Raw genomic sequence first — 22,402 nt, 5'->3', positions numbered from 1 at the left:
TCCACCCTCCAAAATGTTTCTGTCTCAAAGAAAGGGAGGCTTATGTGGAAATACTTTTTGTAGCTGTTCACTGTGTTGGCCTTGCGTTTTTTGCTGCTGTCATGTTACTCAGCTGAGATGGGCTTAAACCACCTGTATGTTAGAAATACAAAAATTAAACATTCCAGAATGCTTTTTATTATTTGAAATTCTGTGATTGGTACTTTGTTAACACTTTGCAATTTTTTGGGTTGAGTTCCAGCTTTCAATCCAGTGTGGTAATGCCTTCCCAAAGTAATAATTTCTTAAGGAAAAGCAAACCCATCTGTTTCTCAGGGAAGTTTTTTGCCTCCTGGTTATGGGTCGGATTTTCTGACGTGTACGGAACAATTAAATGTCCCTTTTCAGTGTTGACAAACATGTAGTCTTGTGTCACAGTGGGGTAACCTTTTGGGGTGGCTTTATTTTTGGGCAGTGCTTGGAAGGAAACCATACTGTAACCCAGCTTTACCTAGTTCATGAGCATTCATGGGTTGAATTCTGCTCTCAGATCTCTCTCTTCCTTGCAGCAGGAATTGGAAACATTCTCACTACTCAGTAATGGCACGTCAATCAATTCATCAAACCAGGTAGAGTTTCCATCCTGTGATTGTTACTGTTTGTGGACTGTGCTACTAGAATGTTTTAAAGTTTTATTTACATGCAAATTTATAACTGTCTTTTAAGTTTGAACTGTTTTAATTAGTGTTTTTTGCTCTTAAGGGATATTGCCAAGAAATTAATTTATTTGAAAACATTTCTACTGACAAAATTTTTTATGTTGGTAATTAGATCACCAAAGATGGTTATTTTTCTTAGTTATTGTGAATGTTTGCTATCTCTCGCATTTTAAATAAATTTTTGTTTTCAAGTTTTGCATATCTAACAACAATGCTAAGTAAAAGTCAGAAAGTGCAACTGCAGAAGAAACATACAAAATGAAATCCTTTGGTGCACTGAGTAAGGTACATACACAGTTTATGTATTGTTTGTATTGTCCTGGGAGACCCAGCTGGGCAGGGCAGTGTACAAATACTAAGGTAAAATATAGGAAATTGCTGGTTTCCTTGTTCTACCACTGGGCAAAAAAAAGTCCCAACAAACAAGCACTTGCTGTTTCTACAGGCTGTTTGGTATTTCACAATGCTCCTTAAAGCAAATAAACAATAAAACTATAAACATTATAATTTTGTACAGCAGTACAAAAGCAGTACAAAAGTACAAATCACAAAACAGTGAGTTACCTCTCACTGTTCAGTGATTTGGCTTCACATCTTTCTAGGAAGGCCAGTCAACTTTATTTAATAGTTGTGCCTAGTTTTTAATTTCAAAATCTTTTCCTTTTATAAAAATTGAAAATAGTGCAAATCCACTGTAGTAGATGCAATATTACAAGACAAATGCTTTACCTGTGCCTTTTTAAGCTTAATCTGAAGGCATATGTACTTACCTCTATTTATGTTTCTGTAAAATATGGACTCAATTTATTCCTTGCCTTGAGCTCCAAGTCAGCAGTTGTCTTGGCAGGAACATTTTCCTGTTTTGAATTTGCTGTAGAAGTTTGTGGTTGTTAGATTGCAAAATATGTGAACTAAGAAAAGGAACGTTGTGTAAGATCAGGCTAATCAGATCTCCCATGCAGTGGGCTGACCAATTGATGTGTCCTGGGACTTGGGACACAGTGTTCTCATCCACACATGAAATACCCTATTCTATGTATGGAGTTGCTCACATGGTTGGATATTGTGCAGAAATGGTTTTCCTTTGTAGCAAAAGGATTTGTCAGCTGCTGAAGGTAAACATGAATAGGTTCCTTGGATCAATGGCCTCCTAAAGTTCATTAGTTTTACTATTACAGCACAGAAAGAGGCTATAAAGGAAAAGAAGGGGTCATATACATTTAGGAGTAGTGAAGAGTCCCATATGTGAAGTGTGGATGTCTATTTAAAGATTAACTTCTCGCAATATTTTTCGTCTCCCTTTTCCTACGTCTCTTTGCAGACTACTTCCAATGGATTGGGCTCAATAGATGACATCGAAACAGGTAAAGATATCTCTCTTCTCAGACTTTTGTGGCTTCAGTATGGTATGTGACCAGGCTGGCAGGCTTGCGAGGTTCATCACCTGCATTTGTGTCTCTTCTGCACACTCCTAACTTCGGTAACTGGGAGAAGGAAAAAGTGGTGCAAAGCAGGAGTGTTTTTCTTGCAAACCCAGCTTTTTTCCAGGCCCGGTGAGAGATGCATCTAGGAGTTAAAAGGGTCTGCTGAGGTACACAGCTCTCTCCAGTTGTGCTTTCTTGAAGCTGCTCTTGGCAAAGCTTCCGAAATTCTGCTCCAAGGCAAAACAGTCCAGATAAAGTGAAGTTAAGGTTGTTTTGCTCTGAGTGCATATCGTCCTCCAAGACACTGAGGTGGAGGAATTGAAAACAAAGGAGTTTGGAGGGACCCAGGGAGAGCCGAGTTCAGGGCTGGGCACCCAGGAGAAGGAAGACTAAAAAGAGTTGCTTTTCTCATGCTGGAAAACAAGTGACCTTAACTCTGCCCCTGTAGAAAGGCTTGCTACCTTGTATCCTGGAGCACTGAACTTCTGCCTCTGAGCACATCAGTCTTTGTTCCTTTGTAAGGTAGTTCTGTGTGCATGCAGGTAAGTGTGAGGACTTACCACCACAAGTAGCAATTGCTTGTTTTATAGAAAGAAACTAATTTCATTATTAGGGTGCTTTGGAAAGCATGTTCTGTGTTATTCTCTGTTGAATGCCAATTTAGTATCTGCTTGCTACATGAGATCATGAGACCAAGTTCTGTGAATTAAGGCGAGTTTTTCACATTATCTTACTGTGCTAAAATTAACTGGACTCCTACTACAGACTAACAAATGAACGCATCCAGTAAGCTCTGTATCTAATCTGGATTTGGTGTAAGAGCAGCATGCCACCTTTACTGCAGATCAGTCAGACAGAGCCTTTACTGCTAGGAAATCTTTGCAAAAGCACTGGAATGATGTTATCCAATTGCCCTGAGAGTGGTGTGCCACCAGGACAACTGGGTGCTGGGTACCCTAAGAGTTTCATATTAGAAGAGTTTTTTTAGTGATTTTTTTTTGTGATTGTTTTGTTCTGTTTTAAAATGCAGACTCTTGAAGCCTTTTCCTCCATGCTTTGCTTGAAGTTATCTTAAGTCAGCCCAGTCCTGCAGAGAGATCTAGCTCTGAATGGCCATTGGCCAGCTAATGCACCAGGGAACCACTACTGTTTTGGAGAGCAGAGCTAGAAACAGTGCTTTAAAAAGCTCTGTACTTGCCCCTCGGGGACAGGCAGGTCTATGGCCAGAGAAGCCACCAGCTGGGGGGCTTGGTATGAGAGACTTGGTTCATGGGCATGTATGGACAAGCGTGTGATATTGACATTCTCTGAACAGAAAGAGACATGACTGTTTCTCTCATGATTTTTCCTGGGAAGTTGTGAGATGCAGTGAGAAAGCTCAGAGAAAGTAGAAAACAATTCTTATCTCTATTTGCTGCTCCTGTTGTTTGGCACATGTGGAATGCATTATGGAGATTGTTTACCGAAGAGTGATTTGTTAATTGGACACTGGTGATGGTTGTTTGGATTGATTGGCCAATTGGGTCAAAGCTGTGTCGTGACTGTCTGGAGACAGTCGCAGGTTTTTCTTTAGTATTTTTTTAGTATGATATAATTCTTGTATAGTATAGTATTAATGTAATATAATTTAGCTTAATAAAAGCAATTTATTCAGCCTTCTGCAACATGGAATCAGAATGTGTTATTCCCTGTGCAGGGGGTTGTACTGCTTCGATACAAGCCCCTTATTGACCTTATAATAATACGTGGGCCTGAGTGTGATGGCAGGGGCAGAAATCAGCAGGTATGGGTGTGCCTGTGAGCTACTCATCAAAGAAAGCTGTTTTATTCTTTTAAGATGGAGCAAACATTAGGGGACTGCAGAGGATGCACGAGCATTCTGTAAGGAGAGTATGTGAGATGTGAGTATCACAGCTGGTGAGTGAGGTCAGCAGATCTGGTGTCCTGAGGAAAGCAGGAATGGGAAAAGAGAGTTAGGGAAAAATATTGGACAGAGTAGAGTCCAATCTTCCAGGGAGGAAGTACCTGAAGGAATGACAGGGTTTGGGTGGTCAGGGTGAGAGGAGTGGACATCTTCCCTCTTCCACTTGCAAGCAGTGGAACCTGTTGATCCCTGCTCTTTTCCTTGCCCTTCTCATGCGCTGAGCAGTGGGGGTCTCATGTTATTGTCTGCCTTTTGGTCATGCATTCAGCGTTTCCAGGTTTGGGGCCTCTTAGGGTGTGTGTGGCTTCTTAGGGTGTGTGGGGGCCTTTTTTCTTTGCTTCCCAGTCTGAGTGGAAAATGCAGGGCCTCATTCATTCCTCAGAGAAGGTCTGAACTACTGGATCCTTTGGGGCCCTGTCATTGTGCATCCTTTCGCTCCCCACAGCACGTGTCCCCATCCCTTCCAGCATGTTCTGAACTTCTTGTTGGCCTCTGTAGGGATCTTGACAGTACTCCAGATTTAAACATCTGAAAAATGGGAAGGCACAAGCCATCCCTTTGTGCTGCAGGGAATCTGGCCAAGCTTCCAGCCATGAGAAAAGCTGGATAGCTGGCTCCCTGGTGGCTGGGGGTTCTGCACCAAAGGGAGATGAGATGAGATGATGAGATAAGTCATTGCAAAGGGGGCATGGGGTTGGAGCCAAGACTGATTGGTGGGGCAGCTGTAAAACTAAGGACATGCACAGCCTGTGGGAAATGCATTCAGCTGCACACCGAAATCCTGTGTTGGATCCCGTAAGGTACAACATTGTGTTTGCCTTTAATGGCATGCTTGAGGATGTGGAGAGAGACCTGTGTCTGTTCCTTGCCACTTCCCCTGCTTCCCTGTCTTTTGTCATGGCTCAGCCTCCAGTGCCTTGCACAGTGACCTTTGCTGCAGTCCATCCATGTGGACCACTCACAACAAATACTGGAGGAAAGGTTGCAGGGGTTGGTGCTGTGCTCCGAGTGGGGTTAGAGATAAGGGGGCATGCCTGTGTTTGTCACCTCTGCTGTTGTTTTGTTCAGGACTTGGGCATTTGCTGGAATTGCTAATTTGCTGAGCTCTCTGAGAAGGCACCAGCACATTCCTGGGCCAGAAAACGAGCAGTTTGCAGCCAGTAACAGAGCTCACTTGCCCGGTCCCTGATGCAGAGGGATGGCCAAGTTCTCATGGGGGTTGAGTGAACAGACCTGGTACAGACAGGATGCAGCATTTCTTGCTGGATCAAGTTTTGTGTCTCTGAAGCTTGTCTAGTTTCTTTCCCAATTTTATCAGTCTTTGTAATAAAAGCTATTGTCTTTCCTTCCAAACTTTGCCTTGATTTTATAGCCTTACTCTGTTGCAGTTACAGTGCAGCCAATAGGATGTCAATGGAGAAGGCAGCATCTTTGTCTTATTTATTTTCTTTAATTCCAGGACATCTGCACAGGGGCAGAATTAAGGTAGTTTGAGTGCTTGGTTTGAGAACTGCAAATGTAACACTGCATTTTTCAAATTTCTAATATTTGAACTTCTTTTTAACCTTTAATTTTTTTGAGAATAAAATGATCTTCTGTGAAGAACATGTGCTTGCAACCTTAACTTCACTTAACAGAGGTTTATATTGCATGATGGGAACATCTTACTACTTCAGTAATGTACTGGAGAGGGGAAGAAACCTTAGGGAAAACCACTGCCTCTTTCCTGCCTCAACCCCACCTCACACGAGTTCCCAAGGGCATGTTTGCTGATCCGCTATTGAGGGGGAAAAATGAGTAGCAACCTCCCATTTTTGGACATCAGGAAGGACTCAAGAGCAGGGAATTCACTTGGGTAAAGACATCTGAGTGAGTCTGATGGGGATTTTTGGGACACATTGTTAGCACAACCTGATCTGACCACTCAATCTCTGACTCACCTCTCAACAGGGCCTTGTGTTTTTTGTCTTCGTCCATTTAGGATGCCTGGGTTTTTAGAGAGGGTGTGCAAGTAAGCAAGCTTTCAGCTGGGATATCAAAGCTTCAAGGACTAGAGAAGGCAGTGATCTCTGCCAAATGCTTTAGTGAGGAACATTAAAGAAAACACCGGGTGGTGGGTTATAGAGAAATTGTATTATGTGCCCCTGGCCTTTAGTACTGGCCATAATGAATTTGGTAACTGCTCAACCACAGGTTTTGTGTTGTTCCTGGTTGCTGTACCTGCTTGCCAAATCCTGACAGTCAGACTGGGCACTGGCCCTTAGAATGTATTTCAGCTATTGGTGAGCCATTGGAGAGTGGGAACAAAAATGAAAGGGCAAGTACTCTTCAGAGTAGAGCCTCTCAGAAAATTGGCATACTTGTTTTTTGTGATTTGGTGGAGTTGTACAATATTATTTTTGCCATGTTGTACTCTATTTGTCTCCTGCAAGAGGTGCTCCTGATGGCTGCCTCTGTTTCTCTCTGATCACAGACTGCTCTATGGACCTGCAGTGCCTCCCATCTCCTGTGGCCACCTCCATCCCTGTGAATGAGGGGTTGGCCCCTTTGCCTTCTGACTCAGATGCAAAGGGCTTGCCCACCTCACTTTCTGCTGCCAGCTTGATCCCGTCTCCAGACTGTGTACCATTGCCAGTGCCTGAGAATGCAGAGGACTTCACAGATGGGGACATCATTGGGGAAGAACTAGACTCCCTCCTGGATTCCCTTGCTGAAGGGTCACCATACCCTCTAGTAAGAGCGAGCGCGGCATGGATCTACTGCTTCTTTGTTCCAAATAGGTCCTTGGAGCATGAGAATGTGCATGCTGCCTCTCATTCTCTTTCTGTAATTCTTTTCTCCTATCTCTTACTCTGGGAAAACCCATTCTTTCTTTCATTTATTTCTGCTACTGTGAGTATATAGAGTCCTCTTCCAAGCGTGCTTTGCTGTGTGCAGCTTCAGGGAGCTGCCTCTCAAAATATACCCAAGGTAGACCTCCCCTGACATCTCCTTCCACCTGGCCTCTCATGTCTGTGAAGTTGAAGCAAATCTAAGAGTAGTAAAAGGAGTGTGGTGAAGCAGGAATGATGGATGTATTTTATACACTGAGCATGCTCTAATCTCCTTGTATTTTGTGCAGGTTGCACTCAGCCTAAGCTCTTTGAACAGATCTGGGAGCTGCATAAACAATCTGTATTCATACTTATGTTGGATTTTAGTTGCCAGTGTTGCTTATGTCAGCCACCTTGGGTCTGAAGGCAGTATAGTGATTTTCATGCTGGAAAAGCCCTGATGAGAGGTGCCACGAGTTGTGATCCATTACCATGACCTTTGCAGTGTGTATACTCGGCTGCCTTGTTTCTCGACCTGAACTGGTTTAAGTGCCCAGTGCAGGGCACTTGCCTTGCAGACTGATGAACTCAGGTATCCCAACACCTCCTCAGGGATCCTGGTCCAGACTGTTTGCAGTACAGAAAAATCGGGAGGTTTGTGAGAAGTCTGCAGGTGGCTTGAGCTGCCAGGTATCCTTTTGCTCCAGCTAGTACAACACGCCCTTCACTGGGAGCGTGTTGCTCTCTGTTGTCATGGTTTGACTCCAGTCAGCAACTGAGTACTAGACAGCTGCTCGCTCACATTCTTTCTGCCCCTTCCCCAGTAAGGAGGGTAATTGAAAAAACCCAAACTTGTGGCTTAAGATAATAACAGTTTAGTAATTGAAACAAAATAAAATACAATATCAACAACAACAATAGTAATAGTAAAGGAGACCAAGGGAGGAATAAAACCCAAGAGAAACAAGAGATGCACAGTACAGTTGCTCACCACTTGCTGACCAATGCCCAGCCTTCCTTAAGCAGCAGTCAGTGACCCTGACCAACTTCCCTCAGTTTATATCCTGGGCATGATGTTCTGTGGTATGGAATATCCCCTTGGCTTGTTGCGATCAGCTGTCCTGGCCATACTCTCCCCCATCTTCTTGTTCACCTGCTCGCTAGCAGAGCATGGGAAATGGAAAATCCTTGACTTAGAGTAAGCATGACTTAGCAATAACCAAAATATCAGTGTGTTCTCAGCATTATTCTCATGCTAAATCCAAAACACAGCGCTGTACCCGCTACTAAGAAGAAAATTAACTCTGTGCTGGCCAAAACCAGGACATCTCTTTTCAGTCTTTGTTCCTCAATACTAATTCACTATTTATCCTCCTTCCTGCTCCCCTGAAGTCTCTCGTCCAGGGCACCATTCCTACCAACCTGCCAACAGAGATGCCCCAGTTGATTCCTGTGTTTCCGGGGGGGACTCCACTGCTGCCTCCAGTTGTGACAGCCAGTATTCCTGTCTCTACCCCTCTGCCACCTGCCTCCTTTGGCCTGGTGATGGATCCCACCAAGCAGCTCTCCTCCTCCTCAGTCCTGGATGCCTTTGAGGCCCCACCAGGAGGAAGTGGCAGCTCCACTTTAGATTCGCTGGATTCCCTGGATCTGCTTCCATACACAGATACACGGCTTGACGCCCTGGACTCCTTTGGGACAAGCAGGGGGTCGCTGGATACCTTGGATTCCTTTGCCATTGGTAGGTGCAGGGTGATGTGGTTTTGTGTTGCCTTAGCCATGAATGCATGCCAAAATTATTTCCTTCAATGCTGAGGACATATGTCTTGTAGCTTTCTCTGCTGGTGTGGCAGAACAGGAATATAAATGTAGAAGAGAGCAGTGAATTGTCTTGGACAGAGTAACGGATAATGTTTAGCTCAAAAGTAATGAGAAAAAGCTGTAAGTATGTAATCCCAGATAACCAGTACCTACATGGAGTGAAATCTAAAGAGTATAACGTATAATGATGAATGATGAGATTTAAACTTGGCTTGGTGTCCAGAACACCTCCCTTGGCCCAATTTGCTGGACTATAGCATGATTCCTCCACCTTCCTCCTCAATGACTCTTTGACATTTTGCACAAAGTGAGCAGAATGGTGATGACTGTTTTAGATGATACAGGACCTTATTGTGCTGTGAGAATGGTAGAGGCCAAGGTAGATCTTTCCTATCTCTGGATTCAGGGCCATGAGTGTCCCCTTGAATGGGGCTCTGAACTCTCATGTCATAAGGTGAAAAGCTGTGGAGGATGGTGGGCAAAGACTAAGTCACCTCCTGTTCAGGAGGGAAGTGGGCTTCTTCTTGGTTAACTTGTTCCCAGTATTGCAGTATATTGGCAGTATTTTAAGAACAGCAGAGATTGGCCAGTCAGCACTTGAACACTGACATTTATCTCAGCTTTGGGTTGCCACCTTATTAATGCCAGTTCTCAGCAGCAGAGAGTTGGGTTCAGTAGGGTTTCTGGGACCAGAAAGCGTTTCCTGTAGTTTTTCTGAGTCTAGACAGATGCTAGGACAGGAAGAAAGTATTAAAACACTATGAAATAAATAAAGCAAATTAATAAGCTGTTTGTCCTTTTGTGAGTAGATCTGCCTCTGAGAGTGAAATGATTGTTTTTATTTTGTGGGGCTCTTTTCCCCTTCTTTTGCCCAGAAGAAGCTAGCTCTCAGGAACTGCGACACCCATCTGGCAGCCAAAAACCAGCCCCAGTGGTGAGTGAGCTACTGCCCTGTGCTGATGTCCCAAGATGCTCTGAAGCCAAGGTAGTAGTGTTGGTGATAGTGGTCACTTGGGTGATGTAGGTAATTTGGGCCCCTCCTCTTACCCTGCCCTAGTGAGTGTTGCCTCCCGTGTTGTGGCAATGCAGGTAAAGATTCCCCACTGGGTCAGTAGGAAGACATTTTTTCCATCTTTGTTTTTATCCATAACTCCATATTGCCAAGGTAAACATGGCGTGACCGAGGCTGTAATGTCAGCAGGGGATCATGGAAGCCAGGGTCCCACTATACCTGGCAGCCACATAATGCTCAAGGATGGGGCAGAGTAATGCAACTTTGACTTCAGGCTACTGAAGTTCTTTGTTTCTCTTTGCCCCTGTCAGGAGGCTTCTCCAGATGCTCTGCCTCTGTCCTATGTCTCCAGTCTTGGAGAAAAAGGGAAAGATTAGTAAGCTTGGAACAAAAGTTATTCTTGAGTTCTTGTCACCTGCTGGCCCTATTAACATCAATATGAATATCCTGGAAGATTGACTGATAAGCAGTTTGGGATTTTTCTTGGCTTGGGATAAGGTTGATTTAAGTCTTCCATTGCAGCGAGATTGTGATGGAAGGAGTGAGGAGGGCATTTTGTTTTGTGGCTCGTGATAGAAAACTGAGGTCTCTTACCAGTAGGAAAGAGGCCTGTCTTTGAAGTGAACACACCACAGTGTTCATTCTCTTTGAAAAAGTTGCAGTCATCTCTTCTGGAAATGTCATTTCAGATGAGAACATTTTGATGAGAGAGGAAATGAGAAAGGTTTTGTGAGACTGGAGTGGGGCAGGGGATTGGAGAGGTCTCTTGCCCATGTGGTTGCAGAGCTGAACAGAGAGATGTGTGTGTTTTCACTCAGGTCAGCCTTGGTGGAGTGAGTCACCCAGCTGTGCCCAAAGCCACCGAGCACCTGCTGTCCCAGCCAGAACCAGTAATGCCCAACACGGCTCTGCTGGTGAAGAACCCCCTGGCGTCTACTCATGTTTTCAAACAAGCCTGTCATATCTGCTACCCCAAAACAGGTGATGCATTTGCTCTGCCACCAGAGCACTGGCACAGACTAGGAATTGGGTTCCCCAGGCTGATGGGGTTATTCTCTCTGGCAGGGCCCAAAGCTGGTGATTACACCTATCGGGAAGGGTTAGAGCACAAGTGCAAGCGGGACATCCTGCTGGGCAGGCTGAAGAACTCAGAAGACAAGACCTGGAAGAGGATCCGTCCTCGCCCAACCAAAACCAATTTTGTAGGATCCTATTATCTGTGCAAAGGTGATCTGTGGCAGTTGGTTGCTGGGAAGGGGCTGTGCCAGGGGAGACTGGATGGGGAATTCTCTTTGATACTGCCTGCTGGCTCTAGGGTATCCTGTTCCATCAGTAGCCTATGGACTGGATGACTCAGTACAGTGAAGGGCAATGAGCTGCCATGTTGTGGAAAGCAGGCAGCTTCTTAAGTGGTGGAGTAGAAGAGTTCCAAAGGCTCAGTGAGCTGCTGCACACAGTTGAGTGCTCAGAGCTGCTCTGCTGACATGGGCTTTACCGAGAGCCTGCTTCCTGTACATATGCTCACATTAGTCCCACTCAACCCAACTGGCCCATGGCAGGGCTGTGGTTCTGCCTAGGGAAAAGCATTCTCTGCCTGCTCCTTTGCTCCAGCCCATCCCACAGTAAGTGCAGGTAGTGTGACCAGACTGGTATCCCGAGGCAGTGTCATTACAAAGTACCTAATGAAGTGGGGAGATTGCAAGAGCCAAGCTAAAATGGCTCTTTACTTCTGGGCCTATGGGAGAACTTAATCTGTATTGGCTTTAAAAGGGGTTAGTTAAGTCATGATCTGTTTCTGGCCAGGCACTGAATTAAAGCTGGCCTCTTGTTTTAAGATAGTTTCCCCTATAGCATCATTACTGGAGATTGTCACCCTTCAGTAGTTTACATTAACTCTTGAGTGTCTTGATATAGGTGAACTTGGGAGGAGATATCTTTTCCTTTTTCTTTTAGCTCTCTGTTTTCTTGCTTTCTGTTCTATGTGAGGCATGGGCACTGGGAGAAGACGAGAGAGAGTTTAGTTTCTGACTGGGCCGCCCTGCCTGTGTGGTGGTGTGTGCTGTTTGTTGCTTTGTAGATATGCTTAACAAGCAGGACTGTAAGTACGGGGATAACTGCACCTTCGCGTACCACCAGGAAGAGATCGACGTGTGGACAGAGGAGAGGAAGGGGACCCTCAATCGTGACCTCCTCTTTGACCCGCTAGGTGGGATCAAGCAGAGCAGCCTCACAATTGCCAAGCTCCTCAAGGAACACCAGGGCATTTTCACCTTCCTCTGTGAGGTACAGAGCTGGTGGGAGGGGGCAGGCATCCATCATCTCTTCAGTATGTATCTGGACCGCTGATATGTTGATAGTTGCCACCACAAAAATACAGTGGGACGACTCACACAACTGGGGTGCTTGCAGTGGATGTCTGTAAACTCTTCAGGAGGGACAGGTGAGGAAGGAGAGGCAGGGAGGGAGCCCTGTGTGTTAGGGAGTGTTTTCACTGTCTAGAGTTTAATGATGATGAAGGTGGGTTGAGTGGTTATGGGTAGGAATTGGGGGGAGGCCAATAAGGTGGGAGTCTGTTACAGACCACCCAACCAGGGTGAAGACGCAGACAAAATATTCTATAGGTAGATGGGATAAGTCTCATAATTGTTGGCCCTTTTTTCTTGTGGGGAGCTTCAGCAGGTGTCTGCTGTAAGTACAGCACAGCAGAGAAGAAACAGTCCAGGAGGTTCCTGGAGTGTGTGGAAGAGAACTCCTGACACAGCTGGTGAGGGTGACAACTAGGGAAGGCTGGTGTTTGTGAACAGAGAAGGACTGGTGGGTGATATTATGGTTGGAAGCCGTCTGGGGCACAGCAGTCATGCAGTGGTAGAGTTTTCAGTTCTTGGAGAAATAAGGAGAGGGGTCAGCAGAACTGCCTTCTGAAGGGCAGACTTTAGCCTCTTTAGGAGCCTGGTTGACAGAGTACCTTGGGAGGCAGTCCTGAAGGGAAAACGAGTCCAGGAATGTTGGACATTCTTCAAGAAGGAAATCTTAAAGGTGCAGGAGTAGGCCACCTGTAACTCTGCATGTCCCAGCCAGTGCCCTGCTCCCAGAAGGACAGTGAGCATTGTATGTAGAAGTGTGCAGGAGAAAGGAGTAGTTTCCCTCCTTAGCCCTGCAGCTGAACCAGGTGCTCACAGCCTCATGGGATCACCTGTCTCTTCTCCTATCTTGACATATTGCTTTGAATTGTAATTTAGCCCCAGTTACTTTAGAAATCAGAATTCCATACTGCAACAAATTCCCACTTGATGTCTGTGCAGAGCTACTGAGTTGGTCAGTTGAGAATTGCCTCATATCATCTTAATGCTCTCCAGCACAGAGTTTCCCATGTTGGCAGTGCATGTAAAGGGACGTGTTCTTTGCTGTGAAGTGGCTGTTCTTTTTTGTCCCTTATTCTTGTTCTGTTGGCTAACAGGGAAAGAATATGTGGCTCTGACCAAATTTTTTCCAACCACAATGGAAAATACTGTGGAGAATGTGCCAAAAATGTTGTCTGGAAGCTTTTCCAGAGTTTGACTTGCTTTATTTTAAAGCCCTACCACAAAGTTTTCACCACACTTCTTTCTAACTTTGAACATTAGAATAGGCTGGCTCTGATTCTTCTTTCTTCTCTAAGTGAAGTTGCTCTGGTTCACTGCTGTCTAAGATTTTCCCGGTATGCTACTTCTTCTCTTCCCAGATTTGCTTTGACAGCAAACCCCGGATTATCAGCAAAGGGACCAAGGACACACCATCTGTCTGCTCCAACCTTTCTGCAAAACACATTTTCCATGATAACAAGTGAGTGAACACTTTTTTCTCCTGATGGGAACCATGTCTCGCAAGTCCAACCAGTTTAACTCCAGAGCTCTGGTCTCTTTCTTCCTTTCCTCCCTACGGTTCCAATCATAGGACAGCTCAAATCATGATAAGTAGCATGATGGGCTTCACCCTGCATGTTTGCTTCTGGTGCTGAGGGATTTCAGGCATCAGAAAAGCCCTTTGGCATCACTCTGTCAAGTTTTCCATTGACTTAATTTGTCTTTCAGTTTGGCCTTTACAAAAAGGTCAAAACAAAAGATCCTCTAGCTCAGGATCCTGCCTCTGACTGTCTGGTAATGAATGTTTAGGAAAAGAAGTATAACAAACATGTCATGTACACAGTCATACAATTCCTTCTGGATCCTGGCAACCTGAGACGCGTGGAAATGCTGAGCCAGAGGAGTTGGTATCTTTGCTGCGTATTTTGAAACTTGTCTGATCTCTGAACTTAGGCAGAGCATCACCCATGTGCTCAGGGTGAGAATAACTACCCAGGCTTGCTAGGGTGGGAGGGCAGGAGTTTGCTTTTCCTAGAGGGAATCTGTCTCTCCTGGTGTCAATTTTCTTGTGTCTTTTGCCTGCCCAGTCAAATGTCTGGATGTCATATGTAAGGAGGAGGTGGGAAGGGTTTGATCCTCTGGTGCTTTGCATTTTTCTGCAGGTGTCTGGTCCACATTGTGCGTTCCACCTCCCTGAAATATTCCAAGATCCGTCAGTTCCAGGAGCACTTCCAGTTTGACGTGTGCCGACATGAGGTGCGTTACGGCTGCCTGCGTGAGGACAGCTGCCACTTTGCTCACAGTTTCATTGAGCTCAAGGTCTGGCTGCTGCAGCAATATTCAGGTGAGTGTGACTTGCCTGGTGTTGTGTACACCTGAGTTTCTTCCAGTGTGTACCCAGGGCCAGTTCAGAGAAGAAGGTGATTTGGGACTACTTAGAAGGTGTCACTTGCTCCTGCATATTACTTACTCTGCCTCCTCAGGGACACAGAAGAGAGGATCAAGGTGTTCTGTGAGGTGATTTGGCCCTTGTCCATTTACAGGAACAGGGCTATTATAATTTGCAGACTAGAAAGCCTTTCCCTTGGGACCAGCTGAATAAATTAAAATGATAATTAGGTAGCTAGTGCTGAATCCCCAGAGGTGTTTGGTGCTTAGATCTTCTGCAAATAGCAGTTGGACCCCTCAGTGAACATGTTTTGCAGTGAGAATGGCAGCACAGGTGACAAAGCAGTTGGTTATATAAAGAAGGCTGTGGATCTGCAGTTTGTCAAAACAAATTCATCAACAGCAGGAAATTGCAAGATACTTGGTGTTTCCCAAAAACCCTTTGATGACGTACTTCAGGAGAGGGTTTTACAGAGATTATACTCAGAGAAATCGTGTAGTGACACTGCCACATCTGGCACTTTCAGTCCTGTCTCTTTTGTCTCTGTCTGATACATTGGAGGTTTTCTCTGGCTGATGTCCTGTTGGCTCTGTAGATATTAGTCCACCCACAGTGCTACCTTACATGTTTTTTCACCACAGGGTCTCATTTAGTGCAACACCCAGCCTGGTAATGGGAGTACTTCAGAGAGGAAACACATTATGGATGTTTCTCACCATTCTTTGATGTCATAATTGATGTTCAGTGCAGTCCTTGACCTTGGCTTCAGCTCATGAGGGACAGTGATTAACAAGTAGCTCATGAGGGACAGTGATTAACAAGTAGCACACGGTGACAAATGCCATCTTTAATCTTTCTGTTTGCCCTCATTTACTTGTGGCCTCAGGAAATCAAAAAATTACAGCTCTGGAGTTTCTTAGATAGCCCATTGCCTGTGAGTCATGGACCGCCATTGCTGCCCTACATGCTTGTGATACTGCTTATTGTATTCTGGGCACTCTAATATTCAAGTACCTTGCTTTTATCCCCATCCCATGGTTGGTTTATTTCAGTTGTTTTGGTCAGGTTTTGTTATTTGAAAAGTTTCTTTGCTCCCTTCTTCCTTCCCTCTGTGTTCTTTCCTCTTCATCCTGCAGAAGAAATAAACTGATTTTTCTTTTCTTTCCTTCTTTATTTGAAGAAAGTATTTCAAAGGGAAAGTTGAGGAGATGAAACAAGCCATGAGTTAAGCTGCAGAGTTGATCATTAAGCCTTGTGCTTAATGGTCCACCTTTTCCAATAATAGGAGAGATATTATCTTGTGAGATTTTTTTCTGCAGGGCTGTATATATGAGCCTGCTTTCCTTGTTAGTTTGCCTTTCTCAAGTGTAGCATTCATTATGAAAGCCAAGATTAAAGGTAGTTGTTGCCATTCTCTGGGAATGCTTTAGCTTTGGAACCGGAAGTTTCATTTGGACACTATTTGCTCAGCAAGAATAGGAAGAGGGCAACTTACATTTGAAACACTTCACAGCCATTTGAGCATTTACAGAGCTTTTGGCTTTGTTAATGGGGATAAAGGATTGTATTAGTGGAGTAAAGGTTCCCAAGATCTGAAAATTGGATGGGCAGGACTGTTTTCTCGTTCACTGTGGCTTTTCATAGGCATCTCTTGCTATCTTCTTCCACCAGTGGTAATAACAGACTCTTTGTCTTCACTAATGATGTTGCAAAAGATGCCGAAATATTATAAGTAATCAACACGTGGGCCTTTTGGTTCCCAGCTCATTTCTTTGTGAGAGTTCATGCTTTGAAAAGCTGGTAGATTGGAAACCATCCTTTCACATTTGTGAGGGTTTTTCATTCCCAGCTACCACACTTCTAGACTGTATTGTTGACATAGTTTGAATTCTACAACTGGAAGAAGGCAGTCACAAGAACTACGTTTGAAATTCAGTCTTCTGACAAGACCTGAATATGCTTCTCCCTTTGGTTCTGCACCCCAACGATCACAGGTGTGCAGAATGGTGGGAGCTGCTTCAGCCCTTTTCCTTCCAGGTCCAGTGCAGCATGTTAATTTTTTGTTGTGGTTTACCCAGATTTAGAGGTTTTGTCCCCAAAATACAAATTATCATTGTGTCTGACCCTGGAATACTTGGACATGGAAGAGGGAGTTACAGTTTTTCTAACTACACCATTTCTTCTGGGATTAAGGGTTAAGAGGTAGAATATTCACCAACAGCTCTGATCTGTGAGCAATACCAGTTATGCAGTAACTGCCATTTTAAAGACCTGAGCAAATGTTCTTAAAGAATGGTGAAGTTTTCTGAGTGCTTTTCATCCTGTTCAAACCCTGTGCAAATGGCAGTAGAGGGGCCCGATGGGGACACGAACAGCCAAAATCATAGACAGGAAAACTGAGGTCAGGAATGCTGTGACTTACCCAAGCTACACACAGCCTAAGCTGAGATGAAAACTTTGTTTGGTGGCCCTGAAGTTCTGGAATGCGCTGTCTCCCAGATCAATGATTGCATTTATGTAATACTCCTGGGGAACACCTCACTTCATTAATAAAAGCTGTAGGCATCAGCAAAGCAATCAAATTTGCAGATGTCTGTGTCCTGGGGATGCTGCATCAAGGCCATCCTCAGCACCCCCTTGCAATCAGCTGCCTGTGCAAGATATTTGCTTCAGTTTGTTTTGGCAGCTGTCTTGGGTCTTTAGAGCACTTAATAACTTGAATGCCCATCTAGCTGACTGGTGATAACAGAGGCTGTTCCCTCACCACTTGAGCTGGCCAGGAGCTAATTCCTTAGATAAGGTCTGACCAATCCTTTTTCTTGTTGTCTGATGTTGTATTTCTGATATCTGAGACCTTGCAGATCTTCCCTTGCTGGTTATTTACTAGCAGATGTTCCTTGGTTCATTTTGCACTGCTGGTCTTTCCTTGCTGCCTTGATTGTGCTTGGTGTCTATTTGTGTTGAATTTCAACTTTCCTCTTTGCCTATGGAGAGCTCTCTCAACTTGATGGTGTAACAGGCTAATTAATCCCAGCAGGTAATAGGTGAGACTTCTGGGGTCTTGGGAGATGCTAGATGTCTTCATGGGTATCTGTGGTCTTCCAAGCTAGAAGCAAAAACTCCATATACAGTAGATCAATAGTAACAAAGCATTGCCTTTAAGACCTTGGTAGAATCTGCTGATATGGGGGTCAGGGACAGCCTTTGTCAACCTCTTGACCCTTGTGAAGAAATACTGGCTTGGAAGCAGTGTCTGGGTCCTTTGCAGACTGCTTGAGTAGAAAGCCAAGTCTGAATAAGCTCAGGAGACCGAACTCTTCTGCTTTTGTTTGGCTTGTGTAGAGAAGAGCTTCCTTAGCAAGGGATTAGACATATTCTGTGGTGGGTTCTGTCACAACTCTGACCAGACATTACCTTGGGGACTGTTGAGAGCTGTCAGCTACTCATGGGTTACTAAGCCTAAACTAAAAAGTCCTGCAACCCCCCCTTCTCTTCTCTTGGCCAAAGGAGTGTAGCTCAGTTCTGTCTCCTTTTTGTTCCCAGGAATGACCCATGAAGATATTGTGCAGGAGTCCAAGAAGTACTGGCAGCAGGTGGAGGCACATGCCAGCAAACCAGCCAACAGCGTGGTAAGTAAGGTCTGTCTAGGGCTTGGAGACAGATTTTGCTCCCAATGGTTCCGGCCCTTTCTGTCTTTTCCTCCCACTATTGTGCCTGACAGGTCCCAGGCAGACCAGGTTGGCCATTGAGGTGGAGGAGAGCTGAGAACTTTCCTGGTTGCAGTGCTGCTTTTAAGCTTTGTGCCTTGTTTTGCAGTGTTATTATCTGCTCTGTTCCCTGCTAGGGTGAAGCCTCCAGGTCACTGAGGGCAACACACACGAGAATGTTGTTTTGTGTGAGAGCTTGCTGGTGAAACTGGGAGATTTTTGGGCAGTGGTCACAGAGTAGGGACCAAATGTGTCCTGCTGCCTTTTAGGGCCAAAGGGCAATAGAGCAGTTTGAAGGACTTGTGAGGAATGACTCATGACATATACAACTGATCTGAATGTAGGAGTGGGTGGAACTGGCAGCCCAGGTGCTGTTGAGGCTGACAGAGACCTTAGTGGTGCTTTACCAGGAGGAGGCTGGGAGCTTTGCCCTTTTTTTGCCACCAGTCTCTCAGTGTGGATGGCTGCACCCTCCAGCACTGCCAAGAGCATACCAGGGTAGTGTGAGAGGAGTTAGAAGCAAAGGGCTTTTCTTTGTTTACTTTCCTCTGTCTTGTTGGCTATGGGCAGTGCTGTCTTATCCTTTTTTTTTTATCCCAGAGGGGATTTCTGTACTGTAGGAGCAGAGCCCACCCAGTGAGGACAATTCCCAGCCCAGTCCTGCAGTTGAACTAAAGCAGTTTTTGCCATTAGAACACGACAATGGTGGGGAATGTGGTGTAAATCCTTTTTGTTCCCATTTGACAGCTTTCTTTAACCTTGGCAAACCTGAGCTTGCCATCCCTTGGCCTGTACCTTACTGTCCAAGCAAGAGTGTTTCACCTTTGTATGGGGTCTGTCACCCAGGAGTTCCTCTGCAGAGACCGGTGCCAGAGCAGTCTGTGAGCACCCTGTGGAGGAGGTCTTTTATAGGAGAGGAATCTGAGTCACTCGTGTGATGTTTTTTTGTCTTGGTTGTGTGCCAACAGAAGTGTTCTGAAGGCTGTAGGGCACTGATGCTGGGGAAGCATCTCTGGGAAGGTCTGATGGGCATAGCTTAGCCTAACAGAAAAGATGCAGGTGACTGCACTGATACTTGCAGTGGGCTCTGTGTCCACATATGTACTGGTTATGCTGCATGAGATGGATTCATCTTTAAGGGGATGCTCAGCAATAAACCTGTGCAGCTGTTGTGGTCTGAAACAGCTGGAGGAAAGGAATGGGAAGCAGCAGTCCAGAATGACCAAGGTCTGTAGTTCCCAGAAGTGTCTGACTTGCTTAAGGAATATGTTCTAACCTCTCAGGAAGCTGAGCAGGACAACTTTCTGTGTCCTGTATTATATGAGAAGTGGATGATCTGAACGGTCCCTGCGACCAGAGCTGGCTGTGATCTCTTTCTGGTGTGGGAACAGAGGCAGTGGCCTGCATCTCCACATGGGAGGAAACTAAATGTGAATTTGTAGCAGTTTGTGACAGCAGTTGGATTTATATCAGCAATCCTTGCTCCATATGTGCCTTGCCCCAAGAACACAGTCCAGAGATTGGTTCTGTCCTGCCTGCTGTGAATTTACCTGCATTATCAAGAAAGCTCTGTCTTGCCATTCTCTGTGTGTACTGAGGGGATTAAAAAAAGATAAATGGACAGCTGTTTTCCTGTAAGCGTTGCAGCTTCAAATTCACCTTTGTGTGGAGGTGCTGCTGCTGGAAGAATAAGCTGTACAGTAGGCATGGTCAGAGCATGTCATCTGAAGCACATGGGATCTGGATGCTAAGTGAGGGTTCCATTTCTGTCTGCTGGGGCTGGCAAGGGGCAGAGGATCAGGAAAGGAAATGCCAGAGCCTGCTACATCAGGGAATGGGTAGAGAGCTACAGTTTCTGGGCCCTGTGGGCAGTGCTAGGGCTAATGACCTGTGGCAAAGTCTGGCTGTGGCCCATAAATGCCTGTCACAGAGCTGGACTGCACCCACAACCCTTCCAGGGTGCAAAGGCAAAGCAGCAGCCATGTTGGTACAGTGCAAAAGTGCCTACCAGCAGCACCACCAGCCATCTCTAAGGATTGGCAGCCTGGCACGGGCACTGGCACTGTGCAGGGAGGCAGTCAAGTCAGTCAGATGCATGTGTTTGCAGTAGCACACCATGGCTTTGGCAACAGCACGTCCTCAGCCAGAGGGCTGTGCTTTGGGATGAGATTCAGGCTTGCTGCCAAAGACCCTGTGGGCAGGACTAGCTATCTGTTGAGAGATGTTTACTTTTGCCATTGTTTTCTCCTGTCCAAGCAGGCTAACGTGACTCAGAGTTTTCTCAGCGTCCTTCCAGCTTTCAAAGTTGGCTGCTTGGCAAAGACAACTTCCCAGGAATGCTGTAAAAACAGACCCCTCCTTCCCATCATCCCGTGTGATCCACTCTCACTCCAGTGCCCTCTGGTCAGGGGAAGCAAAGTTGCTCTGGGGGATTTTGCTGCAGTTTTGTCACAGCTGCCAGCTGGACTCAGCACCCACGGCTGTCCAGTTGTAGAAAAAAGAACTAGGCAGCATGCAGGGGCCCAGTAGCTGTGACAATGAAGGTCAGGAGGCTTAGCAAGAAATGAAAAATGAAGATACACTTCTTGCCAAGCACCTGATGGGAATCTTGCACTTGACCCCACAGACTTGGCCTCACAGCAGCTGCTGTAGGAGTAAACCCAGTGGCCACAGATTGAAGAGCCAGTCAGCAGGAGGGGCTGTTGTAGGGAGCTGGGTGTTCTCTCATCACATCCCAGCAAACTGAGGGGTTGTAGCCCTCATTTTTTCTGGTTTTCAAGAGCTGTTTTGTTTTTATTCCCCTAGCCAGCACCAGAACCCCCATGAAAGCTCACCCCAAAATTATCAATTTAAGCATGGAGAGGAAAAAAATGTCTCCATTAAGGAGTACTTGCACCTAAGTACTGCTCACTCAGTTAGGTGGCTGAGTAACCTGGGCTCCTCATATAGTGCCCTGTGGTATGTGGCTCCTCCACAGAACATTTCACTAAGAGGAGTTCCTGAAGCTGGGAGACATGAATGGCCGTGCAGGGTCTGTTGTTTTCTGCAGAGCCTGAAGTGGAGAGCGGTCGTGCCAGAGACTTGTATTTATTTGGTTGCCATGGTGCATAGCTAGCACTGTATTGTCTGGCTTCATAGCAAGGGGTGGTGCCATGGCCCACGGCACTTTTGCCTGGCTTAGTCTGCTAGAGCCTCATGTGATAAAATTTCCACACTGTTGGTTATCAGCAGCCTGCCAGGTGTGTGTCTTGCCTTTACAAAAACAGTCATGTAGCATTAACAGGAGCCGCTTTGAATTTCTGCTTGGCTCCTAATCCCCTGGGAGCATACTTGCCCGCTGGATTGACCAGCAGTTTGCATGACTCAGATGAAGAAATGCACAGGGCTTCTTTTGGTGAAGAATTTGTGGAGAAAGCAGCCCAGATTACCAGAACTACCTGAGAGATACTTACTTTCTCTCTGATCTCTTGTCTCTTCTGGAGACACTCAGTGTTTAGTTTTGCTGGGTCAGTAGGTTTGAGCAAAGCTTCCTGGCTGTGCTGAGAGATATGTCACCAGGAGGATAGCATGGGATTGATACAAGGGAATATGCTAGCAGTGCCAGTTTGTTACCATAGGCCTATAGGTTTGATGGCTCAGTAGTGAGCTCTAGTGGAATTGCCTTTGAAGACCAAGTGGAGATTAAAGCTACTGTTCAAAGGCCACATATCTGAGAGAGATTACCTTATTGTCTTTCATGGTAGCCCAAATCTCAACTGTGCTCATCTCACAGCCTGGCAGAAAATCTCACTTTGATGTGTTCTTGATGGTCACCAGCACAGGTGACAGCTGACAGCAAGTGATGAACGAGTCATGTGCTGGGAGTCACCAGAAAGGTCATTCTCCCAGATGAGAGATTACCCTCTTTCAAAAGAGATTATCTCTTTCAAAAGAGATGCTCGTTCTCTAGGAGGGTCCTTTTGCTGGGACATCAGAGAACTGATGGCTTCATGTATGCAGCACAAGTGAGGTCAGTTCCCCAGTCAGCTTTTCACAGTGACAGAGGACCCTTTACATGTCAGTTCTGGTTCTCCAAAAGACTATGTCTGGAGGATGTAGAGTGGTAATTGATAGCTGATGTGGCATCTCCTGGGAAATGCTTTGATTCTGTGCTGACTGTGCTTGCTGTTTTCCCTTCACTGAGGGATGTAGCCAGGCTCCATGCTGCTGCTAATCATTTGCTGGCAGAAACCTGCTCTTCAGGGACACGGCTTGCATGTCTGGTTATTGTGA

The 22,402-nt window shown here is 45.6% G+C and overlaps 1 protein-coding gene across 12 annotated transcripts in view; it reads left to right on the top strand.

Annotated features, from left to right (window-relative positions):
• The window catches only part of ZC3H7B (zinc finger CCCH-type containing 7B), a 47,879-nt gene that overhangs the window by 14,131 nt on the left and 11,346 nt on the right, over positions 1–22,402 (top strand). For 7 of the 12 annotated variants that reach the window (XM_053942287.1, XM_053942286.1, XM_053942278.1 and 4 more), the window contains 11 exons: positions 549–608; positions 2,020–2,062; positions 6,520–6,779; positions 8,252–8,600; positions 9,556–9,665; positions 10,511–10,673; positions 10,758–10,919; positions 11,770–11,975; positions 13,414–13,514; positions 14,197–14,378; positions 17,967–18,052. In XM_053942287.1, coding sequence (XP_053798262.1) covers positions 549–608; positions 2,020–2,062; positions 6,520–6,779; positions 8,252–8,600; positions 9,556–9,665; positions 10,511–10,673; positions 10,758–10,919; positions 11,770–11,975; positions 13,414–13,514; positions 14,197–14,378; positions 17,967–18,052 — 1,722 coding nt within the window. The remainder of the gene's footprint in view (positions 1–548; positions 609–2,019; positions 2,063–6,519; positions 6,780–8,251; positions 8,601–9,555; positions 9,666–10,510; positions 10,674–10,757; positions 10,920–11,769; positions 11,976–13,413; positions 13,515–14,196; positions 14,379–17,966; positions 18,053–22,402) is intronic. The other 5 variants (XM_053942290.1, XM_053942279.1, XM_053942289.1 and 2 more) reach the window with 5 other exon arrangements.

The sequence above is a fragment of the Vidua chalybeata genome, chromosome 5, assembly GCF_026979565.1.
Source record: "Vidua chalybeata isolate OUT-0048 chromosome 5, bVidCha1 merged haplotype, whole genome shotgun sequence".
NCBI lineage: Eukaryota > Metazoa > Chordata > Aves > Passeriformes > Viduidae > Vidua > Vidua chalybeata.
The sequence above is the reverse complement of the archived record's forward strand: the minus strand, read 5'-3'. Positions and strand labels throughout refer to the sequence as shown.